The sequence below is a fragment of the Kogia breviceps genome, chromosome 10 (assembly GCF_026419965.1).
Source record: "Kogia breviceps isolate mKogBre1 chromosome 10, mKogBre1 haplotype 1, whole genome shotgun sequence".
Classification (NCBI taxonomy): domain Eukaryota; kingdom Metazoa; phylum Chordata; class Mammalia; order Artiodactyla; family Physeteridae; genus Kogia; species Kogia breviceps.
This window is the reverse complement of record NC_081319.1, coordinates 4125267-4145322: the sequence shown is the minus strand read 5'-3', so window position 1 is coordinate 4145322 and position 20056 is coordinate 4125267. Positions and strand designations below refer to the sequence as shown.

The 20056-nt window shown below is 52.0% G+C and overlaps 1 protein-coding gene across 3 annotated transcripts in view; it reads right to left on the bottom strand.

The window, feature by feature from the left end:
• The window catches only part of FGD5 (FYVE, RhoGEF and PH domain containing 5), a 117900-nt gene that overhangs the window by 33749 nt on the left and 64095 nt on the right, over positions 1–20056 (bottom strand). For all 3 annotated transcript variants that reach the window (XR_010842461.1, XM_059076853.2, XM_067043408.1), the window contains exons 4-5: positions 17288–17346; positions 17145–17175 (exon numbers count right to left, since the gene is read on the bottom strand). Coding sequence is in view for 2 of the 3 variants with exons in the window: in XM_059076853.2 (XP_058932836.1) it covers positions 17145–17175; positions 17288–17346 (90 nt within the window). In the remaining variant the exon portion in view is untranslated. The remainder of the gene's footprint in view (positions 1–17144; positions 17176–17287; positions 17347–20056) is intronic.

The following is a 20056-nucleotide window of genomic DNA, read 5'->3' as shown; positions in this document are numbered from 1 at the left end:
AAGTCACCTTGTCAACATTCAGGAAGGATGGCCACCCTGCCTCGTTCAGCTGCCTCCCTGATGGGGAACTCATTACGGGCAAGACGGTTAATCCCACTGCTGAACGGTTTTTACTGTTGGAAAAGCTTCTCTACGTGGAGCTCTGAAAAGGGAAAGTGCCTGAGACGCAGGGAGGTGGATGGGGCAGAGATGGAGGCAGAGGAGGAGAGGGAACGAAGAGAGCCAAGAAAGCAGAGGGAGGGGTGCTGATGGAGAGAGCGAGACAGAGAACGGGCGGGCCAGAGACCCGGGGAGACTCTCTGGCTGCCCCGGAACATCTGTAAAGAGGCCACTGTGCTCCAGGAAGGGCAGCAGATGCGGAGGTTACAAAGGGCCCCACTTCCTCAACACCTCGCCCCGTCCTGCGTCCGGGAATGGCAGGGGGGACACGGGGAGGGGGGACACGGGGAGGGCGGCCACCCTGGCTTGCGGTCCCAAGGAGGGGGGATGAGTTGGTCCTGCCTGAGGCCGGCCCTCGCCAGCCCCATCACTCAGGTCGGAAACTGGGTGGAGAGAATGTGTGTCCTTAAGTGGAGGCCACACGCTTGAGCCATAATCAGAAGCCAAATCGCACTGTACCTGAGCTACCAGAGCCTTTCCTGAGAGCAAGTTTAGGAGGGTGGAGAAAGCATGAATGACAGTGAGAGGGACGCTAGATGGGGACGGCAGCCAGCAGGTGGTGCTACTGAATGCGTATTCCTGCCCACAGCTGGCTCTGGGACACTAGGGGGTCATCCTGAACCTGGAGGGGAGGTTTCTCTGTTGACCTGGCACGGGAGGGCCCACGGGAGGGCCCCCTCCCACCCACTCCTCCCTTTGGAGCCTCTGTGTTCACTAGGACCCAGTCTCCAGCCCTGCAGGATCTTCTCAGCCATGGCATCCCACAGAGAGAAAACGTGCTTGATGAAGCTGATAACCCCTCCTGCCTGGCAGCTGGTGGACAGAGGACTTTAACGCACCCCCTTAGCAGCTCAGGGCCAGGTTCCAGCCCAGCTACCCCAGAAGTGATCCCAGGCAAGCTGTCAACCTATCTGAGCCTCAGTTTCCTCACCTGGAAAATGGGGATAACAGTACCACCAAGTATATACAAAGTGAGGCTCCGGAGGGGCTCATCCTGATGTTTGAAACTGCTTTGTAAACTATAAAGCACTATTCCTGCGGCACCAATGGTTCAATTTTAGATATGACATCTTCAGAGCAGGGCCACATCTGTTGGTTTCCTCCCATGCTTCTGAAGTCCAGCAAAGCATGCCACACAGAGGTGTTTTATAATACTTGCTGATGGATGCACTGCAGCGCCCTTATTTACCAGAAAAGGAGAATGAGTCACGGGGGAGCCAAGACCCGAAAAGGGTCACCCTGATACGCAGACCAAAGTACACAGAAGCGGGTGGAGAGGGAGAGGGAGTGGAGCTCGCGAAGGACAAGCAAAGACAAGGCTGATGGTTGCATTTGCATCACACTCCAGGGAGCTTAAATATTAATGGCTTTGCAAGCTGGTTTCTCATCTGTAATTAATTCTCACTCAATTGACTCAGTCCCAACGGGCAGGACGGCCACCAACAGCATGACTCATTCCTTGAACTGGATCACAATCGGAATCGTACAGACATCCGTTCTGCCAACTCGCATCGGCTGGAAGCGCGAGGGCCCGCCGCCCCATCCAGTGCTCCCTGAACGGCTTCTGCCATCACCGCACCTGGGGGCCTGGCAGCCACCACAGAGAGAGGAAGGGGGTAGAGGATCCGTGGTCCTCATCTCCTTATCGCTCAACAAATATCCCGAGCGCCTGCTCTGCCCCAAGCCCTGAGGGGACAGTGGGAACGGGAGAGAAAGAGTTTGCAATCTAGGGGAAAAGCAGTGAGCAAAACGATGACGTCAACACAGGGGTGTAACTGCTGTGATGGGAAAAGCACAGGGGCTGTGCAGACCACGGGAAGGAGACCCGGCTGAGCTCCAGGCAGGCAACGCCCACACTGAGACAGGAGGGGGAGTGTGGGGACAGCACGTGCAAAGGCCCTGAGGTGGAGGAGGAACTGAGTTGGGTGTGGTTTGCGTGCAGTGGGTGTGTGCACGTGTGTGTGCACACGCGCACGCTGCATGCAGGACTGGAGCATGATGATGCTGGAGGGTCAGACAGGACCCACCTCAAAGGGCCCTGCAGCAGGCTTCTTAAGGGACTTGGGTTTCATCCTGGGGTGGTGGGGAATAACTGAAGGTGCTAAGCAGGGGAGCAAAGTGACCAGGTTATCTGTCTTTAAAAGTTCACTTTGTTGGGAGAACAAACTGGAGATGGCTAGAGTGGGAAACCAGTGAGAAGGCCATTCCAGTCGTCCGGAACAGAGGAGAGGCCAGGACCCAATGGTGCCATCGTGGGAGAGAGTGCACGGACCAGAGTCAGTAAAGAGTACGAAGTGACTGGTCCCCACGCTTGCAGGGTCCAGCCCACCCCCCGGGGCACCGGAGGCCTTCCTGGCTCGGTCTACCCTCTCACATACGCGCCTCCCCAGCGCTGTGTGGAGTTCCTGCCCCAACCTTCGAGGGCTCTAGAGAACGAGGACGAGCCCTTGTCTATCTAGACGGTTGCCTCCATGTGACCTGGGGCCAGTCACTCCATCACCATGGACCTCAATCTCCCCCTCTGCTAAATGGGGACACACGTACCTTCTGCACAGGGTTTGTGCAGACCTCCTTCTGCCATGTTTTAGGAAGATTCGTTTCTGGGCCTTGCTTCTCCCCTAGACTGGGTGGTACTTATCTCTGTGCCCCAAGCACCCAGCCCAGGGAAGGCGCTCAACGAACAGCAACGCCGATGGTTACTGAACGCTTGCATTATTATTATTTCCATTTTACCCATAAGGGAATCAGGCCCAGAAGGATTAAGTAACTCTCCCAAGGCCCCCAGATGGCGAGATCTGAGCCCAACTCAGCCTGACTCCAGAACCCTAGCTCTTGCAGCTGCTCCACGCCAACTCCTCCTTTTATGACTGGCCCAGACACGTGGGTGACTTGCTCAGGTCAAGGAGGGAGACTGGAGCTCAGATCTCCAGAATCCTGGCCAGGGCTCTGCCCAACCTCAGAGACCCTGGGGCAGCCTGGCAGCGAGGCAAGGACGGCCTCTGCCTCTGGAGCCCCGATGAGCCTCCTGGGAGCTCACGGGGTTCCCAGGACCCTGCTCTGGACCTGCCTGCAGTGGATGCAGGGATCTCACATTCAGGGGGCCTGGTCCCCTGGCTCCTTTCCCCTTCTCCAAACCACTCATCGCATTTTCTGGGTGACATGGCACCTCCATTCTCTGGGCTGAACAGTTAGTGGGTGGCCAGAATGTCCCGCTCCTTGCAAGTGGTCAAAACACTGATGGCGCTGCCAGAAGTCAAGTGGACTGACTGGAATCCCATGAGGCCAAACGTACACCGACATCCACCTTGACCCGCCTACGTCACAACTGTGCCCTGGCAGAGGCCGTGAGCTGTCCAGGGCACATGGCTTCGTCTGGCCTGGCCAAGCACCAGAGGATACTTCGGAACCCTGAACATGTTTCTGTGGGGCACGCAGAGACTTTTTAAACCGTATACAAAAAGTACTGACCGTACAGAAAAAAACTATTAAATTGGACTTCACGTTAGGAGATGAATATGGATAAATGGAATTTGGTTGCTCTGTGTACTACTCCTAATCTTGTTACTCTTCTATAGATTTTGCTTTTCATTTCATTTTATTTTATGCCATACCACGAGGCATGCGGGATCTCAGTTCCCCAACCAGGGATTGAACCGGTGCCCCCTGCGGCGGAAAGACACAGAACCTTAATCAGTGGGCCACCAGGGAAGTCCCTTGAATTATTTTAAAATAAAAGGCTAAGAATAATTTTAAAAGTAAATAAGATGAGAAAGAATAAAATGCTTAGGAATAAATTTAACAAAAGAGGCAAAGAACATGTACTCTGAAAACAACAAAACATCATTGAAAGAAACTAAAGAAGACCTAGGTAAATGGAAAGGTGTCGCATGTTCACAACTTAATATTGTTAACAGGTCAGCACTCCCGAGCTGAAAGACAGATTCACATCAACCCCCATCAAGACCCAAGCTGCCTTTTTTACAGAAATTGACAAGCTGACCCTAAAATTCATATGGAGATGCAATAGCCCAAACAACCTTAAAAAAAGAACAAAGTTGGAACACTCACACTTCCTGATTTCAAAACTTCCTATGTGGCTACCAGAATCAAGACTGTGTGGTAATGATGGAAGGACAGACATTTATATTAATGGAATAGAAACTGAGAATCCAGAAATAAACCCTCACATTTATGGTCAATTGTTTTTTGACAAGGGTGCCAAGAAAATTCAATGGAAAAATAATCTTTTCAACAAATGGTGCTGAGATATTTGAATATCCATACGCAAAAGAATGAATTTGGATTCCTTCTTTAGATTGTACACAAAAATTCACTCAAAATCAAAGATTAAAGGTAAGAGCTAATACTATAAGGGACTTCTCTGGAGGTCCAGCTATTAAGACTACGCCTTCCAGTACAGGGGGTGTGGGTTCGATCCCTGATCGGAGAGCTAAGATCCCACATGCCTTGTGGCCAAAAAACATAAAACAAGCAGTATTGTAACAAATTTAATAAAGACTTTAAAAATGGTCCACATCAAAAAAGTCTTTTAAAAAAAGAGCTAATATTATAAAACTCTTAAAAAAATGAGAGTAAATCTCTGTGATTTGGGGCTAGGCAAAACTTTCTTAACTATGACACCAAAAGCACAAGCAATGAGAGAAAAAATAGATCAATTAGAGTTCATCAAAATTTAAAACTTTTATGCTTCAAAGGATACTATCAAGAGGGTGAAAAGACAACCTACAGAATAGGAGGATATATCTGCAAATCGTGTATCCGATAAGGGACTTGTATACGGAATTACAATAAAAAGACAACCTATTGAAAGACGGGCAAAGGATTGGAAAAGACATTTCTCCAAACAACATATACAAATGACCAAGAAGCACATGAAAGGATGCCTAACCTCATTAGTCGTCAGGGAAATGAAAAATCCAAGTCACGATGAGATACCATTTTGCACCCACCAGGACGGTTATAATTAAAAAGACATATAACAACAAGCGCTGCAAGGAAGTGGAGAAATTGGAACCATCACACTACAATGGTGGGAATGTAAAATGATGCGGCTAACTTTGGAAAACAGACTGGCAGTTCCTCAGAAGGTTAAACAAAGGTTACCATATGATCCAGCATACACGCCGAAGTATATACCCGAGAGAATGGAAAAGGTGTTCATGCAGGAGTTTGTACACGGACGTTCACAGCAGCATTTTCATAACAGTCAAAAAGTGGAAAGAACCCCAATGTCCATCAACTGACGAACGGATAAACAAAAATGTGGTATATCCGCTCAATGAAATTTTACTTAGCCATGAGAAGGAATGAGTCAATGACACACGCTCCAACATGCATGAACCTTGAAAACATTACGGTAGATGACAGAAGCCAGTGTCAAAAGACCAAAAATTGTACGATTCCGTCTATAGAAGATGTCCAGAATAGGCAAATCTACAGGGACAGAACTGGACTGGTGGGCGCCTAGGGCTGAGGGGGGTGGTAACTCAGGGGTATGGAGTTTCTTTGGGCTGCTAAGAATGTGCTAAAACTGACTGTGGTGATGACTGTATAACTCTGAACATATTCAAAAACATTGCATTTTATGCTTTAAACGGATGAATTGTATGGTTATGAGATTTACATCTGAATTAAGCTGTTGAAAAAAACTGAACAGGGAAGCCACAGACTGGGAGACTATTCACAGTACACATATCCGAACATGGACTTGTGTCCAGGATACTGAAATAACTCCTACAAATCAAAAAGAAAGAGACAGACAACCCAATCAAAAAATAAGCCTAGGGACATTTTTCAGAAGGGGGTTTCCAAATGGCTAGTAAACAGAGGAAAGACACTCAATTTCATTAATCATCAGGGAAACGCACATTGGGACCGCACGAGAAACCACGACAGGCTCAGCGGGATGGCCGTGAGGACTGACCGTGCGGGTACGCCGGCCAGCGCGCGGAGACAGCGCCAGTGCCACACACATCGGGAGCCGGGGTATATACTGCCCCGACCACGCTACAAACCTATTTGGCCGCTTCTAATAAAGCCAGATCTATGCTCACCCTAAGGCCCGACAATTCTACTCCTAGGTAAATAGTGAGGAGAAATGAGTTCCCTAGAACATTCATAGCAGCTTCATAACAGCCTCAACTGGAAATAACCCAAACGATCTTTTAACAGGAGGACAGACAGACCAACTGTGAGAGGTCCATATGAAAGAACACTGATACACCGAAAACGGGGATGTATCTCACATTCCGTTGAGCTAAAAAAGCCAGAGACAAAAGGAATACACAATTCACGATCCCATTCAGATGAGGTTCGGGAACAGGCTAAACCAACCGAATGTGATGGAAAGTAAAATCGCGGTACCCTCTGGGGGGGGTGACGTCGACTAGGGCGGGGCACAAGGTACCTTCCGGGATGATGGGGATGGTCTACCCGGGTGGTGGTTACAAGTGTGCGCACACAGGCGCCTATTAAAAATTTGAGCCCCTTGGGCTTCCCTGGTGGTGCAGTGGTTGAGAGTCCGCCTGCCGATGCAGGAGACACGGGTTCGTGCCCTGGTCCGGGAAGATCCCACATGCCACGGAGCAACTAAGCCCGTGAGCCATGGCCGCTGAGCCTGTGCGTCTGGAGCCTGTGCTCCGCGACGGGAGAGGCCACGACGGGAGAGGCCACAACGGTGAGAGGCCCGTATACCGCAAAAAAAAAAAAAAAAAAAAATTTGAGCCCCACCCTCGAGACGTGTGCACTTACCTGCAGGTAAGTTACAAGACATTGTTTTAAAAAGCAAAACGGTTCCCTGAGGCCCCTGGGAGGGTGAGGACACGCAAGTGCTCCCCATGCTTTCGCGCTCCTCCAAACCCCTCGCGGCCTCTCCTGCCCTCACAGCCAAGTTAGTCTGCTTGGCCGGTCGCTGACGGCCCTCCAGGAGCTGGCCGCGCTGGCCTCTGCAGCTGACGCTCATTCCTTTACACCAGTGGGGCTCCAAGCAGAGTGTGCCTCCAAATCTCCCGCCGGGCTTATTCAAACCCAACTTGCTGGGCCCCAGCCCCGGAGTCTCCATTCAGCGGGTCGGGCGTGGGGTTGGATGAGTTACATTTCTTCCACGTTCCCTGATGTCGCTGCTGCTGCTGCTGCTGCTGGACCCGGGGCCACACTTTGAGAACTGCTGCTTTATAAGAATCCTCGTTCCCAGCCTCTGTGTGTTTGTTCTGTGCCTTCAGCATCTGATCCATATCTTGCTCATCTTTCTTTCTTTCTTTAATAGACCTTTATTGGAGTATAATTGCTTCACGATACTGTGTTAGTTTCGGTTACACAAAGCTGCTTCCAAACGCCACCTCCATCATGAGGCCTTCCTGGGTTACTTCAGCAATCAGTCTAAGGGACTCTCAAGTGTCCTAGGGCCTCCAGAAATCCGGGGTCACAGCCTGAAGGGAGCCACCCCGATCTCAGAATGCCTCTGAAGTCTCCTATTTTAGCTTAAAAACGAATGCATATTTTACATTATTCTCCAAAATATATCCAATTTAATTTATTTAAAATTTCGCATCTAGAGCAAAGCGGAGGCTCTTAATAAATGTGCCATGTTTATCCCGTGGCCTCAACTATTCCCCAGGCACCTACTGTATACCTGGGGCAGTGTAACATGTATCCCAGCCTGAAAAGTAATGGCTTTACAAGATTTTGCATTGTCAGGCTATTTACCTGCTCTGCATGTTTCTGTTATCTTCCCTCCAATTAAGCGGACAGCAGATTGCGTCTACTCATTTTTTGTTTCACCCTCGGATTGGCCCGGCTTTGTTCACAACTGTGCTGAATGGATGTTTGCTACTTTCCCACTAGGTTCTCAGTTTCAGGTGCAAATTGCAATCACCTAGAGAGCGTTTCCACTCCGATGACCAGGCCGCACTCCAGACCAATTAAACACAAATCTCTTAAGGGTGGAACCCAAGCATCCATATTTTTTAAAGCTGCCGGGCCTGTGCTGAGGGAACATACAGGATCACCTATCTTTGTGTCTTAGATGTTGGTACTGCCTGGAGGGTTCTGAAAACACAGCTGGCCAGGCCCCACCCCCAGAGTTTCTGACTTAGCAGGTCTGATGGGGGATCTAAGACTGTGCATTTCCCACAAGTTCGCAGGTGCTGCTGGTTCGGGGACCACACTTTGAGGACCACTGATACAGATGAGTCTTTCACACACTGTACTCCGTGGAGACCCAGGGCCAAGGAAGGTGGAGTCAGAGCCGCCTTTGGCCTCCACCTGCCTCTGAACAGAAGTGCCTCCGCTTTCATCCACTCTTCCTACTGGCATTCTGAGTGAAATTCCTCTGAAAACAAGCTTCCATGGCTAAAAATGTCTGAGTCCCCATCAGCCATCTCAGGGTGAGGCATCAAGGAGAAAGAGACTTTCCAAGGTCACACAGCAATGTCTTTTCCTGAACTGAATGAAAATACAGAGGGAAGAGCCACACGCCTAGCACAGGAAACTCCTCTGCTGAGATGCCCTCAACAGCTACCACAGTCAGACCTCCCAAAGTGGGGAGCTCACCGACCCCCCTGGAACTTCCGGGGGAAAGCGAGCACATTTTCTCACACGCAACTAAAATCTGCTTCTCTCTGCTTCTCCCAAAGATCAATGTGCTCTCTCTGCCCTGGAAAAGTCCCGCAAAGACTGAGAAACAGAACCCCCCCAACCCCCACCAACTTGATTAAAAATTATTTCTTAATGGGCAGGGGCTGCAAAAATAAGTAAGAGACAACCTCGTTCCTGCCCCTGAAAAACAGAAAATCTTTCTGGCTATACATCAACTTCCCTAGCATGAGGCCGTCTGGGGGCTTAGTCTGGGTTAAACTTGTGGTCTCACAGCATCGCCCCCTCCCACCAAACCCACCACACCAACCTCCCCTACAACTCCCTCACTACATCTGCCCTGCTGCAGTCCTCAGGGCTCCCAAATTCCTACGTCTCCTTTTTGAAACACGATGCATCCTGGCATTCAGGCTCTGCCTGAGACCAGCTCTCCAGACTCTTCCTGTACACCCTACACTCCCCAAGCCCTCCCCTCTGTGCACTTGTTTCTGTGGCTCCTACCTGCCAACAGGCCTGCTTCTACTTCCTGTCCATCCATGTCCATCTCAACACCTCCTCTTCCAGGAAGCCTTCCTTGACTTCATTCCTCCCACTCACACTGACTCCTCCCTCCTCAGGCTCCTTGCCACCTCACTGGACTGTTCCACGTTTACTTGTCTCCTCCCCCTTCTCAGGGCTCTGGAGTCAAACAGCCCTGGCTCCACTTCTCACTGGCTGTGTGACTTTGGGTAAGTCACTCACCTTCTCTGGGACTCAGTTCTGGACCCATCCAACCATGTGAGAAATATTTACTGAGCACAAACTATGTGCGACTAAATGAGCTAATGTATGTAAATTGCTAAGCACGTATAGGAGCTCAACAAATGCTCTATGGCTGGGTGAGGAAAGAGGGGACTGGGGGGGGGGGGCAAACTGACAGCACACCAATTTCGTTAAATAAACTCAGAAAGTCGCTGAGAAGTCCCTCTAGATCCTGTGTTTGCCCCAGTCATGTCAGCACCGAGGCTGCAGCCAAATTAAACTCCTACGTGCTGATTTAAGGGAGGGCTTCTGAATGACTCTCCTCTTTCTCTGAGAAGTCTGAGAAGTCGGGCTGCGTCCTGGGGTGCTCCTTACGCCCCGCCACCCTTTCCGGCGGTCACCACCGCTGAGAAGAGCGGGCGGTGCTGTCAGCGGGAGGGGCCCAGGGAGGATCCGTGAGCCTCTCCCTGCCCTTCTCTACCGTGTCCGCCTAATGCCCCTCCCAAAGTCCTTTCACCCCTGCATAAAAGCCTGCCAATCGGCAGGCTCACCGCCTCCAGGGCACCTCCTTCCTCCCAGGGTCCCCGAGAGCCCTCTCCTGACACTGCACCCTCCCTCGGGGAAATCTGAGCCTCTCCTGCAGCTTCGGTTCACTTCTCTACACCTGACCGCTTCTGGTGCACATCCCGCAACCAGCTGACCACTAGCACGTCCTTCCCCAAGCCTCCCTCCCCCGACTTAACCCATCATCTGCCCCCAAGCCTAGCCTGACCCCCTACAGCACTTGCTGTCTTAGCAAGTCAGCAAGCCAGAAACCTGGCGTCAGCCTGGAGCCTGCCCTCCCCCTCCCGCACTCGATGGCCCATCAGTCCCATGCACACAGTCCTCAAATCTGCCTGCAGCACCGGAGCCCACCCTCACTCTTGCTAGAATCACCCAACGGCCTCCCACGGACCTTCAGCGGATAAACCCGAACCCCAAGCACGCCTCGCGGGCTCTCCGGGCTCTGCCCCGGCTGTGCTGCCTCGGTGCTCACCGCCCTATCACTCCCAATGCTCCAGCCAGGCTGAACTTCTTTCCGTTCCCAATCACACCATTTTCCAACTGACCTCTGGGCCTTTGTACATGCCGATCCCTTTGCCAGGTGCAAACCTTCCTCACTGCTCCCCACCCAGCTAACTCATCCCCATCCTTCAAGTCTCAGCTTAGACGTGTTTCCTCTGGGAATCCTTCCTGGACCCCCAGACGCCTGGGGCGGGTACCTTCCCTGAGCCCCCGCAGCCTTTGGGTGCCCCCCACCACGGTATTAATATTGTTTCCTTCATGCCCGCTTCCCTCCTGGACTGTCAGTTCCTGGAGGGCAGGGCCCTCCAGCTTGTCATTCCTCCATAAGTCCCCCATACCCACCCCACAGGAAGTTCTCAGGAAATATTTTTGATTGAAGAAATGCTAAGATTGTTGGAAGAACTGACCCTGCCATCATTTATTCATCAGGCATTTGCTGAGCGCCGACAGCATCCCAGGCACCACAGACCACTGGGCACGAGATCTGACAAGCGCTTGGCCCTCAAGCAGCTCCAAGTTTAGTGAGAGAGGCAGACAATAAGCAAACACCTAAAAACAGCCCCGCAATGCACGAAGCGAAGCAGACAGAACGGAAGGGAGAGATGGAGGACTCAACACTCACAGTTGGAGACTTCCAATATCCCACTCTCGGGGACGGATGGAAAACGAGACAGAGAATCACAGGGTGCAGAAGACTCGAAAAGCACTACCATCACCCTGACCTCAGTGACCTCTACAAAACACCCGCGCACACATCCTTCTCAAGTACACACGGAACATTCTCCAGGATGTACTATATGTCAGGCCATAAGACAAGTCTCAGTAAATTTAAAAGGGCTGAAACCATACAAAGCACATTCTCCAACCACAACGGAATTAGAAATCAGAAGCAGAAGGAAACTTGGGAAATTCACAAATATTTGGACACTAAATAATTTTAAATAACCCACGGGTCAACGAAGAAAGCACAAAGGGAATTAGAAAGTATGTGAAACTGAATGAAAAGAAAAACACAACGTGACAAGTAAACAAACAGATAAATTCGATCATTTTAGATAGTAAAAGGTGCAGTAAAGAAAAGAAAATGAAGCAGGAGGGAGCACAGAAGACAGGAGAGCTGTGGTTCCTCGCCCTCCCTGCATCCCCACCCTTGCCACGGCCTCATCGCGGGGGAGGGCACATCCCCGTCCCTTGCCTCTGGGCCCGGCCACGACACTTGCTCTGTCTAAGGAGCAAAGGGAAAAAGCGACCATGCGCCAGTTGTGAGCGTGAATCTTAGGAGCCCTCTGGTGTTCCTACTTGCTCTCCCTCCATCACCCTGGGAACAGTCTCCCCCGGGTACCTGCTGTACCTTCAGACTGGGCCCCAGAATAAACACACAAGAAATACAGCCGCTGACTTGAACCCAACTTTGACCCAATGACTCCCAGTTGACCCAGCTTCCCCTGCAACTAGGAGTGCCCAATGAGATGAAAGCAGAAGTTGTCCAGCGAGGCTTTCAGGAAATTGGTCTCAAGTAGACGAACTCAGCCAGGAGCATAACCTTTTGATTCCCCCCATTTCCTTCTTCCTGCCTGGGACACAGATGTGATGGCTAGAATACGGCAGCCATCCTGTATTCATGATACTCCTCCCACTGAACGGTGAAGACTAGGCTCCCTCCCCTTGAGCGAAGGCGGACTTTTGTGACCGCCTCGGCTAACAGAGTGTGGTAGTGGTGGTGCTCCTTTTATGACCCGGCTTTGTCCAAGGCTACATCATAAAAATGTCACGTACTTCCTCCTGGCTCCCTCTTGGGACACTCACTCTTGGAATCGAACCACCATGCTGTGAGGAAGCCAAAACCTGCCCATGCAGAGAGACTACCAGTAAGTGTTCTGGCCACCAGCCCGGCTGAGGTCCCAGACAATAGCCAGCACCGAGCAGCAGCCGTCGGTGTGAAGGCACCTCTGGTTGATTCCAGCCCCTGGCCATCAAGTCACTCCTTGATTTTAGTCTTCTCCAGACATCATGGAGCACAGACACACTCTCCCCACCTTGCCCTGTCCGAATTCCTGGCCCGGAAAATCTGTGAACGTCATAACGTGGTTGTTTTACGCCACTAGGTTTTGGGCACCACTTCTTTGAGAAGGTGACACTTGAACTGAGACCGGGATGAGAACAAAGAACTTGGCTGTGAGAAGAGCAGGGGCAGGACACGCCAGTGGAGGAAAGGACAAGTGCGAAACCCACGCAGCATGACTGCGTCTGTAGCACCTGGAGGACAGCAGGAAGGCCAGTGAGGCCGGGGCGCGGGGAGGAGAAAGTGGTCAGAGGAGAGGGCGCAGGCGTGGATGAGGATCAGATCGCACAGGGCCTCTTGAGTGGGGGACCTCCTCCTGGGGTCTCAGACGGTGACGGATTCCAGAGTCACCTCTCCCACTCAGCAGACTGGCACACGTGCAGGGCCTACAATGCTTCGGCCCAAAGGAGGGACCCGTGGTAGGAATTTTCTGCAACCGCTAGGGAAACGGAGCAGGACCCTATGGTCCCTGCCCGCCCCCTACCCCATGTCCCCAGTCTGCATTTTGTCTGTGGAAAAATTCTGGCCAAAGAATAAGTTTCATCAGAGAAATGAGAAAATGCAGAAACAAAGGAAAACGGTCAAAGGAGACCAAATAATAATAGTTTAGTCATTAAACATAGTCAAGGACCTTTAGCTCCTCCTTAAGGGCTATAGATAATATCCTGAGCCATATCCTGTGAGCTGTCTTACAGATACTACAACGCCCATCAGGTGGAAGAAGTGAGCGACGTGATGACCAGGCTGGAGCCATGACATCAGCTGCCACAATTCCGAGAACTGGCCCAAAGAAATGGAAACAAACCGAACCTGGAACTGAAGATGAACTGTACCGAAAACAATCGAGATGACGCTGGTCAGACCACTGAAGACCAATTTCAATGAGACGGTCACAGCTGCCTGTGCTGCCTCCGCCTGGAGCCCCCTCCGTCTGTCTGTAAAAGCTCCTGCCCCCGACTGTCGGTGGTGGGGAGTCGGCCTTTGGATAGGCGCCCGCACTTTGCCACACTCCCACCCCGGTTGCCAGCATCCAAAATAAAGCAAACTTGCCTTTCCATCAGCGTGGCCTCTTTACTGGCTTTTGAGTGGCGGGCAGCCAGACCCCACTTTCGGTTACACTAGGAGAGGGATTTGTTTCAGATGAGAAAACAGAGACTTAAAGGTGTCTAGGGGCCACATCAGTTTAAAATCTCCCACGACTCATTATATGCAAGGAAAAACAGGAGGTTTCTAGCTTGGCATTTTAGGTACATCTCAGTTTGGTCCTAACCTTGGTTTTGGACCCATCACTTGACCCACTTGGAAACCTGCCTTTCCAAACGTATCCATGTTCTAACGACGTGTGATGGTGCCCTGTTCTCCACACATATCACGTTCCTTTAGGCCTGTGAGTGTTCTTATGCTGACGACCTGCCCTCCTCCACCACCTTGGCCTGGTGGCTCGCTCAAAGTCTATGTCAGTGGCATCTCTTCTGCCAAGTGTCCTGGATACCCCAAAGGGGAATAAGCCTCTCTGCCCCCCATGCTTGTGCAGACTTTTGCACAAATTATACTTACCACAGAGTAGCACGACCGTCCACATATAGAGTTCTCCTCCCCACCTCCAACCTTTCCCTCAACAGAAAAAGGAGACCTAATCAAGGGCAGGTTGAGGGCCTTTTCCCTCTTTGGGGATCCAAGGCCTATCTCACTGTCTATGGTGTTACAAACATCCCGTGACGTTTCATCCAGAAGGAGCGGGTAAGTCAGATGGATGGATGGATGGATGGATGGACGGACGGACGGGTGGATGGATGGACGGATGGATGGACGGATGGATGGATGGACAGACGGACGGGTGGATGGATGGATGGATGGACGGATGGATGGACGGACAGACGGACGGGTGGATGGATGGATGGACGGATGGATGGATGGACAGACGGACGGGTGGATGGATGGATGGATGGATGGATGGACGGACGGACGGATGGATGGACGGACGGATGGATGGATGGACAGACGGACGGATGGATGGATGGACGGATGGATGGACGGATGGATGGATGGGTGGACGGGGAGTTTGATGAATGACTGGCTGGCTGGATGGGTGGATGGACATATCATGAGGGGCATGGACAGATGGAAGGACAGATGAGTGGGTGAGAGACTGATCATACACACAGGTGGGCAGGTGGACGAATACATTTATGACTGGGTTCATGAAAGGACAGAGCAAGTCTTTAAACCAGAAGTCAGCAAAATTTCCTGTAAAGACATGATAAATATTTCAGGCTTTGTCAGCCACATATGGTCTCAGTCAGATACTCTTCTTTGCCTTTTTTTCACAAGTGTTTAAAATATGTAAAATCCATTCTTAGTTAATAGGCTGTCGAGAAACAAGATCTTGACCATGAGAATTCACTTCTGGATGACCAGAAATTTTATTAATCCCTGAGGTAGCGCTATCTACCATTTGACAAACACAAAGTTGAATCGCTAACACAGAAGGCCAGAGATGGAGTCGAGGACTGTTCTAGCTGGGGAGGTTTGAAACGCACAGTTTGGCCCTTCCCACCACCAGGCAGCCTTGGGATTTCAAAAGCAGCGGATCTCCGCAGAGAAATTCTGAGAGTACCTGCCAACCTTAGCAGTCAGACACAGACCCAGGGAGGGGAGCGGTGGAGAACGTCCCAAAGTCTGTGGTCTCCTTTGGACCAGTGTCCCTGGCTAGGACTTGGAGTCACATTGGGGCGTATCTGCCACTTCTAAACCCATAAACACTAACATCACAATGTAGCTCCAGGTCACAATTTCCCACAACTAGCTTCTGAGTTGTGATTTTTTTTTTTTTATGGGCTCTTTTTTTCCCCTCCTCAGGATATTATTATGGATTACCAGCGGCTTCAGCATCTTTCCAACTGGCAGGAAGCAGTGCAAACAGAGAGGGAAGTTTCCCAGTTAGAACCCTCTTAACAAAGTCATAAAACAAAAAGGCGCAGCCCCTCTGTCAAGCTGCCAGCTCAGAAGCAAGTGAGAAGCATTACACAAGGGAGAGTGATGCTTCCTGCTGTGCTGGGGCGGCTGCGCTTCACACCTGAGTGCTTTTGGGTTTAATCACCCACACAAAGTTCTCAGCCTGAAGGGCAAAAGCGAGGGGCTGGGAGTGCAGGGCCAGAGCAGTGCTCTATCCCCCCTCTCCCAGGGACCTGGGTGCCTCTGTTCACATGGCAACATGACACCACGGTGATGTCACCGAGAGGGACCTCAGCAGGATTCGACCAAAGACCTGGCTTGGTGCCGGTGCGCTCTGCTGCCGGCAGGAAGGCCCCTGCCCCGAACAGCTCCGAAGGCGGAGGGGACACGTTACTAACATAGGATGGCAGTGCATCAGGAGTCAGGAGACCCGGGGCTTCCTCCTGGCTCAGTCACCGGGGGGCAGTGGCCTCTGCATCACCACCGACAAAATGCTCAGGATGGACATTCCCAGCTCTGACATTCTTGGAAAGACACAAAGACGAATCAAAGCAGCACGGGATCAGGTGCCAGCCTACGAGGAGACTGCAGATGGCTTAGAGAGCCCAGCCGATCAGGGAGCGGTCACGAGGGCCTTTATGGGACAGATGCTCTCACTTCCCACATCTTTGCTGCATCCTCTTCCCTTGCCCTTCCTTATGACTCAGCCCCAAAGTCACCCCCTCCGGGAAGCCTGCCTAGATTCCCTGAGGTTGTCAGTCACTCCCTTTGGCTCCGGATAATTACTCATTCACCAATCTGTCTCCTTCGCTGGCCAGATTGTCCCTGCAGAAGGGACCTGTCTGATCTGACTTTCCATCCCCAGCTCTGGTCACACAGCAAGTGTCCAAAAACCGTTCGCTGAACTGAATTGAACAGACTGCATAGGGAGACCTTCCAGGCAGTCTGGCAGGTTGTGAAGGGTGGCAGTGCCAGAAATCCACGCAGTCCCCAGTCTGGCCTCTTTTCCTCTGAAAATCCAGAGGATTCCCCCGACTCCACCAGCTCAGGTGTTACCGTCCCAATACCAGGGTGACCGAGAAAGCCTCTTGATACCCCAGCTGCCTGGTCCTTGTGCGAACACATCACCTTCTCCACACAGACCTAAACATACAACGAGCGCACACACCTGTACACACACACACACACGCACATGCATGCCCCCACCCCACACACCTGAACTTGCACACACAGCTAAGACCCAGAACTACATCTGTCCTCCTTCTGTCTTCTTCAATGAGAGGGTCGAGGAGACCGCAAACATCCTTCCAGAAACCTCAGCACGTCCCCTATGTACCCTCCACGCAGGCAGAGGGTAGCTCCGTGGAAAGAATGTGCTCTTCGCCCCCTGAAGCACATGAAGCAGGAGACAGACTTCCCTGAAAAGCTTCGGTGAACAGGTGCCTCTGCTTGTGGAAAGCACCTCCGTCTCCTCATTGCTTGTCTGCCCCTTATATCACAGCCTTGTAAAAGGGCGATTAGTTTTGGACAATTAAAATGATTAACTCACCAGATGTAGGTGCTGGAGCATCTCCACGTATCTGCAGGGGGAAAGAGGTTGGAGTGTGCATTAATTCTCATTCTGCAGAAGCCAGGGAGGGGTGATGTTCTGTTAACAAGCTCAAGGCCACAGGCAGCTGCCTGGGGACTCACGCTTTCTCTGAAGACAGCAGTTCCTGTGCTATGACGTGGGCTCTGGACTGTCCGTCCACCTGTGGGAGGAAACAGAGCCATCAGGAGGGACGGTACCCGTGCGGGCAGCAGACGGGAAATCCCAGCTCCACAAGCATCAGTCAGGCTTATAAAAGGGCCGTCATGCTGCCGGAGGTGAACTCCACAGGCCTCTCAGGCCTCCCCGGCACTCACTACCTGTGTGATCTGCAGCCTCGCCGCACCTCGGCTGCCTCATCTGTAATGTGGACGTTATCGGCATCTAGTTGCTCAGCCCAGTGCCTGCTGCGGCCTGCATGCTCGCGGAGCAGCCGCCCTCACACCCACGCTGACTCTGCCCACAGCCCAGCAGGTTTTGAACAACCTGTGGTTCTCTGTGCCAAGCGAGCTCTCTCTTTTTGCTTTTTTACATGCTGTCACCTCCGTGTACTCTTCCTTTCTCTGCCTGGCCACCTCCCGGTTATCCTTGGAGACTTAGCCATGGCGGCCATCACTTCCTCCAAGGAGCACTCCTGATCCCCGCCCCGAACAGGCTGGATTAGCTGTCCTTTCTGGGCAGCCCCCTCTCAGGATACCGAGGACATCTGCCCCTGGAGGCAGGCACCGGGAAGTGCACCTCTGCAGGACAGTGCCCGGCCTGGGGTTGGTCCTCTTTTGTTACGGAAAGAATGAGTGAGTGAGTGAATGAATGAATGAATGAATGAATGTTCATACCATTTGGGAAGCACTGAGTCTCCTGGTTAAGCTCAGAAGGTGAGCCATATAACCCATCTGAACCCCAGCCTCCACACCTGTGAGAAGCGACAATGACTGAGATTTTGTCTATCAACAGGAAGGATGAGTGGCGGCGAGGCAGAGGCCCGGGCCTTCTGCCGCGAGCACCCCTTGTGGCCCCAAACCTGCCGGATATCAGACACACTGCGGCGGATCCGGAAGAGCAGAGACACCGTGGGGCGATGACAGGACAGATGGGGAAAGACACTGGGCCTGTGCAGGCGAGCCTGGGCGGGGTAGCCGCCGCGGAGCAGAGGGCACCGACGGGACGCGTGGCTCCTGGTTTCCGGTCTCCTGCCACCTTCCTGTGCAACCCTGCAGAAGTCACCTTCCGAGGTCGGGCCTTAGCTCCCCATGCGTGAGTAAAGTGACCTCCGAAGGCCGCTCTCTGCTGAACCTGTGTGTTATTAAACTTGAGATGCGATGATCTACTCCGGTGACCAGAAACGCACTGTCCGTTGAGGGAGCAGCTGCGCGGGGCTGTGGCTAAGAGCACGGACTCCGGAACCAGGCAGTCTGGGCTCAAATCCTGCTTCTCCCTTGTGCTAGTTAAACAAGTCCTTTAACCTTTCTGTACCTCAGTTTCCTTATCTGTAAGATGGGCACAGCAGGATAATGGTATCTCACACACATGCATACTGTGAAGGTTAAATGAGTGCGTGTGTATATATACAGAGAGAGACCTCTCTGTAACTGTATCCGTATCTGCATCTCACACTTGGAACAGTGTCTGGCACACGGTAAACACGACACAACTAACTGCTATCATTATGCTTGTGCTTTTTTTACCCTGAGGAACAGAACCAGGTGCCCAGGGATGGAAGAAGAACAAATAATTTGCAGGGTCAAGTAGGGAAAGGCCTCAACTGCAGAGCAGAGGCTGAGCCACTCCTCTGATAGCAGCAGTCGAGGCAGAGGGCAGCAAACGGACCGTGGAACCCAGCACACACCTAAGTACCAGTCCTGCCTCCAGCGTCGTGTAATCGTGTCACGGCTGGCAAACCACAACCTCTGAGCCTCAGCTTTTTCACCTGAAATACGTGGAGATTGACCAACCCGGTCTCACACACTGGCGTCTGGGCTGACGCACTCTTAACTCGGGCTTCGCGTTTGCTCTTCTCTCCGCCTGTAATGCTCTTGCCCGGATCGTCTTCTCATTCTTACTTTCTGACTTTTTCAGGTCTCTGCTCAAAACTCCCATCCTCAGCGTGGCCATCCATGACCATCCGACCCAGAGAACTCCCAGAGTCACTCTCACTCCGCGGTTCTCTCAGCCTTGGCACCACTGACATTTCGGGCCACACGGCTTTCGCTGCAGGACTGTTAACAGCATCTACGGCCTCTAGCCGCTGGGTGACAGCTGTAGCCCCACTCCAAGCTGTGACAACTGAATGTGTCTCCAGACATCGCCAAATGTCCCCTGGGGGGCAAGAACTCACCTCGGGTGAGAACCTCTGCTCAAACCCTGTTTCTTGCTGTACTTTTCTTTTTTTTTCTTTTTTTTTTTTGCAGTACGCGGGCCTCTCACTGCTGTGGTCTCTCCCGTTGCGGAGTGCAGGCTCCGGACACGCAGGCTCAGAGGCCATGGCTCACGGGCCCAGCTGCTCCGTGGCACGTGGGATCTTCCCGGACCGGGGCACGAACCCACGTCCCCTGCATCGGCAGGCGGACTCTCAACCACTGCGCCACCAGGGAAGCCCTGTACTTTTCTTTATAGCAGTCACACTACCTAATGTTACCCTTGTACACGGGAGATGTTCAAGAAATGTTTGAATAAACGGATGGAATTGAGACACAGGGCCCAGCACATAGTAGGTGCTCAATAAATGAGTTCCCTTCCCTAGCTGCTGTGTCCCTAATAGCTTCTTGGCTAAGAGCACAGTGTTTTGGAGATTTCAGTCTCTCTAAGGCCACCCAAATCCAGCAGAACTTGGGCCTACGGTCAGTCTTCCTCCTGCCTCTCACTGCCGCCTCTGT